General features: G+C 38.0%; 1 protein-coding gene across 1 annotated transcript in view; it reads right to left on the bottom strand.

The window, feature by feature from the left end:
* Nucleotides 1–10,528, bottom strand: part of KCNH5 (potassium channel, voltage gated eag related subfamily H, member 5) — a 258,275-nt gene extending 247,747 nt beyond the window's left edge. The window contains exon 1 of the mRNA XM_005874040.2: nt 10,217–10,528. Coding sequence (XP_005874102.1) covers nt 10,217–10,289 — 73 coding nt within the window. The 5' untranslated portion in view covers nt 10,290–10,528. The remainder of the gene's footprint in view (nt 1–10,216) is intronic.
* Between the last annotated feature and the right edge of the window lie 6 nt (nt 10,529–10,534).

Below are 10,534 nucleotides of genomic sequence, written 5' to 3'. Positions count from 1 at the left end.
GGCTGCATTTGCTGTCAGTTACAGACATATTTCATGCCCTAAGATGAGTCAGTATAGTGAATGGGCATAAATTCACTCACTCTGCACACAGCACTTACAGAGGGTACAAAAGAAGTACATGGCACCATCCAGGTAGTTCAGTTGGTTAAGAGTGTCATCTCAATATGCCAACATTGCAGGTTCAATCCCTGGTCAGGGCACAATAAGAAGCAACAAAATAAGTGGAACAACAAATAAATCTCTCTCTCTCTCTCTCTCTCTCTCTCTCTCTCTCTCTCTCCCCCTCCCTCTCCATTTCCCTCCCTCCCTCCCTTTCCTCTTCCCCTCTCCTTCCCCTCTCTCTAAAAAGTAATAAATGATTGGGGATTGAACCTGCAACCTTGGCATATTGAGATGGCACTCTTAACCAACTAAACTCCTGGAGGGTGCCATGTATTTCTTTTGTACCTTCCATAAGTGCTGTGTGCAGAATGAGTTAATTAATTTATACCCAGGTGATTGGTAATTATATCACAATACCTTTCACACAAAAATGGGGAAATACCAAAGAAACTAAGTCTGTGTGAAGCCAAAACCAATGATAAATTCAGTTCTGGCCATGTTGAGTGTTAGGTGACTGGTGAGAAGTATAAGAGGAGAAATTGTACAGGCCATTGGAAACCCGGGACTGGAACACGGAGAGGAGAGAGCCAGCACAGAGGACAAATGTGCTCTGAAGAGGAGGGTGAAGATGTAAGAAAGACCGCTGAAGGTTGAACCCGGATGATGGATGACTGTTCACTCTTCAGAAGGGAGGAGAGGAGAAAAAAGAAGGGATGGAGGGGAGAAGAGGAGAGGCAAAAGGGAACAGAAAGAGAACCCAGGGAAAAGGGCAGGAGGAAGTACAGACATGAAATCCAAAAGGTGAACATGGAGATGGAGAGGGTAGGGGCGCACAGTCTCAAATCCTATGAAGCCAGAAAAATACGAACAAATAAAAGGCCTTTAGATTCATAGGAATGTTCACTTGTATGTAACCCTCTAGGAAGCTTCAACATTACGGTATAGACAGAAATCAGTTGAAAACAGATACAAAAGGAAATGGTGACCAAGAAGTAAAGGCATCAATTACAGATGGTGCATTCAAAGATTTAAACATCTAAATGATGATAATAACTAACAGCACTGATACGAATACTTATATACCAGACACTATTCTTGGCACTTTGCACATATTACCTCTCCAACACCATAAACTGGGTACTATTATTACTTGTATTTTACAGAGGAGAAAACTAGGTACAGATACGTAAGTCACAGAGCTAGTAAATATCAGAGCCAGGACTCTAGTGTAAACCTCCAGAACCTATAGCTCTTAACCAATGTGTACACTGCCCTCACATTTTTTTTAAAAATATATCACTATCATTGTGTTCATTATTCACCCCCAGTGCTTAGATCAGTGTCTAGCACACAGCAGGCACTCAATACATTTTTGTTGAATTAATGAATGATTAATTAGAAAGAGTATGAGGATCAAGCAAAAGGATGGGAGTTGTTTTTAAGGGACTTCATTCTGGGATTATTTAAGCTTCATTGAAAAACTCCTCTATTTTCTCAATGCTATAACTATGTGAAAATAAACTCATTGTGCTTTAATTTGCCACCCTCCCAAAATATATATATGCTGGTAGACAAAAAAAAAGACTTCTAGAGAAGATCAGGATAAAGGTTAACTTTCCCCCTCAGTCCAAGTGAGTTATTTGATTTTTTAAGTTAAACTTGGTGGTCTGAGGCTGGTCTTGCAGTCTCTAAATTGCCAAAATCCATTTTCCCTCTTCCACTGAATACAGAATAGGACTGTAAGCTACTCCTCAAGGCAAAAACACTCAGAAGATACTTAACCTGGTAAGAATCAATTCTCAATGATAAAACTTACCATCAGCAACTCCTAACTGCAAAGCTGTTTTAAAAATAATTTAAATGGAATATATAAACTTCTAAACAGTTCTTTCTTGCATAAAATAGTTGAGCTCTTAAGCCCTTGGAGATGTGAACAAAAGTGAGGGAAACTATTTCAGCTGTATATCAAGTTGGAATAAAATGAGCATGAGATCACTTACACATTCACCTCCCATGCTCTCATGAGATCCATCTGATTGGCCCTACACAATGCGATTTCCATTTTCAAATGTGCACATTGACTAAGTATTTTAAAGTATGCAATTAATTATACAAGCTTACTTAACAAATTTAATCAGCATTGTTTGGGGGGATCAATTATAGGCTTATTTAATGTAGGAGACATAATAAAAAATCATGTATTCAACTAGTACTTAGTGCTATGTGCTCCTCACAGTGGAGGATATAAAGTACTAGAGGCCCAGTGCACAAAAATTTGTGCACTTGGGGTGGTCCCTCAGCCCGGCCTGTGCCCTCTCGCAGTCTGGGACCCCTCAGGGGATGTCCACCTGCTGGCTTAGGCCCAATCCCCCGGGGAGCGGGCCTAAGCTGGCAGTCAGACATCCCTCTGGCAGCCCGGGAGCCTTCGGGGGATGTCCACTTGCCAGCAGGGAGCAGGCCTAAGCTACAGTCCGACATCCTTAGCACTGCGGAGGAGGTAGGAGAGGCTCCCGCCACCACTGCTGTGCTGGCAGCCGTCAGCCTGGCTTGTGGCTGAGGAGAGCTCCCCCTGTGGGAGCGCACTGACCACCAGGGGGCAGCTCCTGCATTGAGCATCTGCCCCCTGGTGGTCAGTGTGTGTCATAGTGACCAGTCATTCCCAATGGTTCTGCTGTTAGGGTCAATTTGCATATTACCCTTTTATTATATAGGATGTGCAAGGTATGACCCATATCCTTACAGAGCTTAGTTCATACAGGGACATTTTCATGACTTCCCAGTTCTATGTCAGTACCTTTAGGAACTGCTATGATTGTGTACTTTAGCTCAGATCTCAAATCACATATTTCTTGAAATCAATAGGACTTGGTACATAGTACTTATTTCTCTCATGGGACTAGACCCCAAGAAAGAGAAATTCTTTACAACAAAATTTCAAATAGCTTTTCAACCACTCTTTCTAAATTACTCTGCTCCGTACTTGATTTTCCTACCTTTTTCCATGTGAAAACTTAAAACATCACAAAACTACTATCAAGAATGTATATAAAGATATTTCTTTAATAGTAATTATATACAACCAAATACTAAAAAAACATCTAAAACACACACTGATTTATGAGACTATATTATTATTGCCCTCATTCGATCAAATAATTTTCAAGACTAAACCTTTCCAGTATTAACTTCTACATGATTTTAAATAAGGATACTTAAATAATTCTTTTTATTCATTCCTCAATGATGAAAAGGAGTCATGCCATACATTATTAAGTCAGAGTATTTGGTGGAATATAGTGAGGATTTTTTTCAACATTATTAAGATAGAATTGACAAATAAAAATTGCATATATTTAAGGTATACGACTTGATGGTTTGATGTATGTATACATTGTGAAATGATTACCACAATCAAGCTAATTATTTTATCCAGTACCTCCCATAGTTATCATTTTCATTCCTTTTGGTGTGTGTGTGACAAGAACATAAGATGGAATTTTTTATAATTCAACTCTGCTATTGGTAAAGGAAAATGTTTTATAAATATCCATTTCTTAGAGCACATCAAGACTACTTCCTTTAACCTCAGTTTCCACAACAGTTACAACTGGTTTTTGGCTGTGACTTGTTATTTATGTTTATTTGTTTTCACGACATAGTTATTTTATTCATAAAGTTAATATATGGCATATTTTAATTTTCCCATTAAAACTAATTTTGTTTAGGACATTTCAAAGCATATCTCAGTATGTGGTTTCTAACCCTCCCAAAAAGAAAAAAAAATCCCTATAATCAAGATTCAGACTATAATCAAGATTCTAGGAAATAACACCTCTTAAAGTAGATTACCTCCAATCATATTTTTGGGGTAATAAATTTGGAGAACTTTGGAGAATATTTGTTTTAACTCTATATTTTATTTTAAAAATTTGGATAATATCAAAATACTAGAATCATATCCTAGGCAAGTAACCATAAATCTGTGCACTATCTGTCAATAAAATCAAGGTACTGTCCTGAACCAATTCCTTCACCAATTTGATATAAATTACATCAAGACATATACTAGGGGATAAATTTTATTAAGATTTCATATATGTATATTCATCTTTCCAGTATGAACATTATTTATGTGGCATTTTCTTTATATTTTATATATATCACCACCATCTGTTAAAGTAAATCTTCCGCTAGTCTAAAATTTATTTAAATTTATTTCTTTACATAAATTGCTTTTACTAATACCCCATTCATACAGTCACAAAACATTGGTCACCATCAACTAAAATAAGATTGTCATAATTAAAAGAAATAAATACCTTTCTTCCTTTTACTTTCCTATGTCCTACATTTTAGATATTTTCTTCCAAGAGTAACAACTAACAACATTGATTTTAACCTCCCATCAAACTTGAGGGGGGAAAAGAAAGAAAACAGAACAAAAATATAAGTACTTGGTTCACCTGTGACAGAACCTATAGTGACCTCTTGTGGTAAATCCTAACTACAGAGCTTTGGAGAAGAATACATAGGACCCTTTCCTAGGCCAGACACTGGAGAACATGGAAGTATTGTTTGTCCATGCTAGCAAACAACTATTGTTAACAATGAAAGTCAGAGATAAATATTGACTAAACTAAAGGATTTCTTTTGGGAAATCTAAGCAGTCACTGTCAAAATACTCATAGCTGCTCCCTTCTATCAAAAAAATATTGTCTATGTTTCTGTTCGTAGGGCAGTTAAAAGATGGCGAGGTACATGGATTTTGTGCATACCCTACTTCTGGAATCAAGCAAAAGGTAGACAACAGTGAATGTCTTCAATTCTAATGAAGACAACAGTGTCCTGGGGTAACCAGCTCTCTAGTCAGGGAAGTGCTGCATTTGTTATATAATGCAGCGTGGGCTCTAAAGCCAGAGACAATCCTCTGGCTTATTTGTAAATATTATTTAGGAAGCTGTCAGTATAATTTCAACCTCTATGATATCGTCATAGTGAAGAGGTACATTATAATACCTGAGTAAACCAATGCTTCTAAAACACTACATGGTTTTATCAATATTTCCTGAATAGTGGTTTAGATGTTAAAGAAAATCTTCCAAGAAAAAAATGTCAAGAAATTTATACCCAAAATACCCATTTTTTTCACCATTTCTTTTAAAGTGCATAATGCTTAAAAGTTATTATTCCTTTTTTGTTTTGGTTTTAAATCACTAGTTTCTCTATTTCTTCTCCCACGGGTTCTCCTTTAAGATCCCAGTCTTTACAAATATTAATTACAGTACAAAAATAATTGTAGATATTCCTATAAGAAATCACTGAGTAAAGAAATGGCTGTGCAACCTGAGTACCTCTAGAAAGGTTGAAATTGAGTATCTTGAACTGCTCTTGAAAGTTAAGTGGTTCATAAAATACTACCGCTTCTGCCTTTTTTCCTGAGCCCATTTTTTCTCTAAAGAGAAAAACATTTCTAGTTTTTCACAATGCTTAAAATATTAAAGAGTAATACTTAATTTCTAACAAAAATACATTATTTCCAAAATTATAATTTTTTGAAATGGCAACCTAGTTCACCATCACCCAAAATAACCACTTCTGCCGACTTCTCAAGGAATCAAAGACAACATCTGAATAGCAAGTACTTCCAAAGATATAATCAGATTGAAGACCTTGGAAATGTTTTGTTTTGTTCTCTAATCTAAAATTCCCACCTAATAGTCCTGAAAACTGTTGTTTTATTTCAGTGATTTTTCCCTTTACCCAGGAGCTTATTGCTCCTTACAGCCTAATATATGTTGATGAATAGCTTACATAAATAATTGAAATTAAAACAATGGAAGATAGCCTAATAATATTCCAGACACAGATTTGGTCAATAGCACTTTGGGCCGGAGACTTTATATGGTGTTATGAACTCACTATATAGTTCCCAAACTTTTTCTACCTACCAATTTATTCCTGCTGCTAGCCAAAAAAATAATGTATCTAAACCTTGCTTTTTATACTTTTGACCTTTACAACTTCTTGGAGTAATAATGTGCTCTCTGTACCTACTGGAATCACATGCCAAGAATCAGTGAATTCCTTTTATTGGTCTAAAATGATCTTGCTTTTTATCTTTAAACTGAAAGAAGGAGTTTCAGTATATCTCTAATATGTTGGTATTTGTCTATAAAGTGTGTGTGTATCCATCCTACTCAATGGCCCTCATTATTTTATTTTACAGACTTTGAATCACCAGTAATAATCTGAAATGCCTTCCCATAACAGACTGAGTTAACTAAATAAGGAAAATAAAAACCCCACATCAGGAGGTGTGAAATAACAGCAAATAGGCTACAGTGCTACTCTAGGGCACAGAATATAGCACCATTATTCTGGGAAATTGCAACTGAGAAGTTTGGAATTTTATTAGGAATGCCTCACGTTTAAAAAGTATACCCAAATATACCACACTCCTTGCTCTTTGGTTCTGCATCATCAAGAAGTTCTCTGATGGTTTTCTAATTGGCTGAGATTTCAGCTCATTAGTGATATCCATGGACAAATAAGCCTGTTTTGTTTTTGCTTTGTGTCTGTTTCCCTTTCATGTCTAATCTCTCTTCCTCCCTCCCTCCCTCCCTCCTCCCTCCCTCTGTATTTCTGTTTCTTTCTACATTTCTGTGTGTGTGAGAAAGAGAGGGTTTTCTACTGCATCTATCTTTGTATCTAGGTGGATGCTGGTCCATATGTTTATCTGTGTGCATCTCTATGTATATGTCTCTATGTCATCTGACTCTCACTAAAAGATCTGATCTTTTCATAAGAAAGAAATGATGTTGTATCAGAAAGAGAAGCATTTCAAGGGGTAAAGGTAAACAGACAATCCCCGGCTATCTTTCCAGTTCTTAAATATATTGGGAGTACTGCCTGCTTTTCTTTCTTTTTCCACTAAAGCTCTACCAACACTTCACTTTCAATGTTGTTAATTTAGAGCAAGTATGTCAAACTCAAAGGCTAACACGGGCCAAATAAACAAGGTTTAAGTTTATGTGGGCCGCAAAAAAACAGAAGCTTCAATTTTCATAGAAATGTAGGTTTATTTTTAAAAGTACAGTATTTAAAAAAAAAAGAACAAGATCAATGATAGCCCTAACCGGTTTGGCTCAGTGGATAGAGCATCGGCCTGTGGACTTGAGGGTCCCAGGTAAGATTCTGGTCAAGGGCATGTACCTTGGTTGCGGGCACATCCCCAGTAGGGAGTGTGCAGGAGGCAGCTGATCAATGTTTCTCTCTCATTGATGTTTCTAACCCTCTACCCCTCTCCCTTCCTCTCTGTAAAAAATCAATAAAATATTTTTTTTTAAAAAGAGCAATGATAAAATTAATGTTTCCTTCTTGATACTTGCATCTCTTCTCTGCTACTATCTTTCCTGCTTTGGGGGAAATCTTATTCACAGTGATTACTTCAAAACTGACTCAAGGTGAATGTCAGTAATCCTGGATCTGACAGGAGACTAAGTTCCTTTCAAATTGTAAATACCTGCTCACACCGTTATATTGGCTGGGCTGCAAAAATATTCATTGTGGGTCACATACGGCCTGCGGGCTGCAAGTTTGACATGCTTGATTTAGAGAATAGTGAAATCTTCACTGAGACGAACTGGATCTGTGAGAATTCTGAAAAGCATTTTCTCTGTTAATCTCAATTAAACAATTTCTCAGAATGAATTTATTTCTCTGCCAAATCATATAGAAATGGCAACTATGGGATACTCTCACATGAATATGTAGACCAATTTAATACTGTGATTCTTATTTTCCAGGGTTCTTCCTATGTAAGTGGTTCTGAGACTTTCCAGTACTTATTACATACACCTGTGCATATATTAACCTTAAGTATCTAACACATTTCAAACACAGCTCAGAGCTTTTGAGTAGTGGTATTAAAAGTTACCCATAAGCACTTTGAGATGGTATGTAAAATGCCTAAGCAGATAAATTTCCATTTGCACTAGGTGTTATCCATGGCAAGAACCATTGAACCAATGAAGCATTATAAGCATGACATGTGGAAAAGATAGAACAGTCACTCATTTAGATGGGAGAAGTAAAATGGAGGCAACAGAAGCAGATATTTCTAAGCCACACAAGGTAAGTCTCAATTTCATGGTTTATCTGAAATAAAAGGTAATCTAAAAACCCGCTCACAGTTCCGGTCTGTATATGAAGTTTCAAAGATGCTGTATTAGTAAACTTCAGTCAAAGAACTGTGACCTTCTGGTTACCCTGTAGAGCATCAGAGAGCCCATGGTTTTATTCTTTATTCTGAAATAACTCAAGGGGATGAGAAAGCTGAAAGAAGACTCATGTATTTTAAATAACTAATTCTAATAACCTTTAAATTTCCCAAACTGGTTGTTTTAACAGTAATATCCCCTTGTACTTGAGGTCTTGAATAATCAGAATACAAAAAGGTAATAGACGAACATAGAAATTGCCTACCATTGTAAATTTATATTTTACATCATTATAGAAATCAAAAACACATTTGAAATTACACTGCAATGGCTAAAAAAATATTATAGGTTTCTTAAATTAGATCAGGCCAATTCGCTTTTTTTTTCAACCCAGAAAGTCTACTCTAGACTTGTATAGTACCAGGTACTGACCACAGTGGAAGAAATAAAGTTACATGTCAGAACTTTATGAAAAATAGCTTGGGACATTTAAATATATATAGTCCCAAAATCAGAGGAAATATGTGCAAACCTAGTTTTAGAAGGGATCCTCATATAAGAATTAATATAATATATTCTACTAATTCAGGGAAAGCATAATTATATTTAATGATTTACTGTCATTTGAGGGTGCTTTGGTCTTATCCACTAGGCAGGGAACTTCTTCGGAACTGAAGTGTCTTAATCATTGCTTTATCCAAAGGACCCCACAGAGGGTCTTGTTGTATAAGGCACCCAAAAATATATTGTTTTAATGAATGAGCAAATGAATAAATAAACAGTTATGGAAATACAGAGAGGATTTCAATTGCTTTGGTCTAAGCTCTACACTAATCAATATGCAGAAATGTCTCTCTCGTAATTCTCCAAGCAAGGGATCTCAAAATAAAATACAGGCCTCTAAAGGGGAAGGGGGGAGCACTTTAAAGGATACTTTACATATCTTCCTTATAAAATTTGAAAATTATGTAAAAGAATTAAAAACAAGTAGAAGATGTAGAGATTTCCATAAAATGCAAAGTTTACAAGGTCTTAAAATGTGAACTATATAAGCATCACCATTCGGAGCATCTTGGAGGAAATAAATGCATAAATGGTGGTATTTTAAAGACACTTTAAGGTAAGAAAACCTTCACATCAGTAGCAAGGTAAAATGGCATTTTTAAAATTCTTTCTCCAGTTATTATAAAAGCACAGAAGCTATTGCTTCCCTTCTACATTGCTCCTGTTTAAGTCAAATCAAATATCATATGAATCATTATAGGTCAATGCACAATTAAAAAAAGAAAAGAAAGAAACTTTCAACACAAATGTGACCATGGTAACTGTCTTCCCATTGTTCAAGTCCCCTCTTCATAAGGTCCAACTTCAGTTCCTCTCCCTCGTCCAAGGTTCCCTTCAGCGGTACCCACTGGGCCCAAAAGCCAGACTGAATCTTATCAAGTCGCCACTTTTGCAGTCATTCCCAACTTGAGGGAAACCTTGCACTGAGATTAACTAAACTCTAAGAATTTGTTCAGTCTCTGCCACCTACTTGGGTGCGGGAGGGTGGTGTGGAAAGAGGATGAACAAGAAAACATTCCTCACCAAACTGAAACTCAACTCTATTCTCTAGACGTGCCTACACCCTGCCAGCTCCCCCTTAGCTCCCTCCGGCTCCTGGTTCTGGACAGGTGGGAGGGGGGTGCGCACGTCGGGAGGAGGGTATGCAACTAACTTTCCACCACTACCTCATTCCTGCCCCCACCCCAAATCAGGTCCAGCTAGTAGCTGAAGCCGCCAGGTAGGGTTGTCTGCATCCCCCACCCGCTCTGGGAGAGGGGTGGGATGGGGAGGATGGGGGGCGCGCGTGGGCAGGACAGCAGCGGGGTGTTTTGAACTGCAACTCTTCTTACCACTGGAGCGTCTGACGATGTTCTCCAAAAACGTGTTCTGCGGTGCCACCAGCCCTCTCTTGCCCCCCGGCATCCTGGGTCTGGAGAGCGGCGGCCAGGATCCGCGGCGGGGGAGGGGGGGATGCAGGAAGAGAAGGTAGAGGAAGAGGAGGAAAAGGTGGAAGAGAAGATGGAGCCGAAAGAAGAGGGGGCGCGGCGGCGGCGGCGGGGTCCCCAGACTGTGTCTCCAGCCCGACCCGGATGAGCAGCTCTGGGGAGGAGGACCAGGCAGTTCATGGTAGTAGCGCTCCCCCGGCCGCCGCTGCCCAGGCTGTGGCG

The sequence above is a fragment of the Myotis brandtii genome, unplaced genomic scaffold (genome assembly GCF_000412655.1).
Source record: "Myotis brandtii unplaced genomic scaffold, ASM41265v1 scaffold423, whole genome shotgun sequence".
NCBI classification, from domain to species: Eukaryota; Metazoa; Chordata; class Mammalia; order Chiroptera; family Vespertilionidae; genus Myotis; species Myotis brandtii.
Note: the sequence above shows the minus strand (reverse complement) of the source record. Positions and strands in the feature narration are given on the sequence as shown.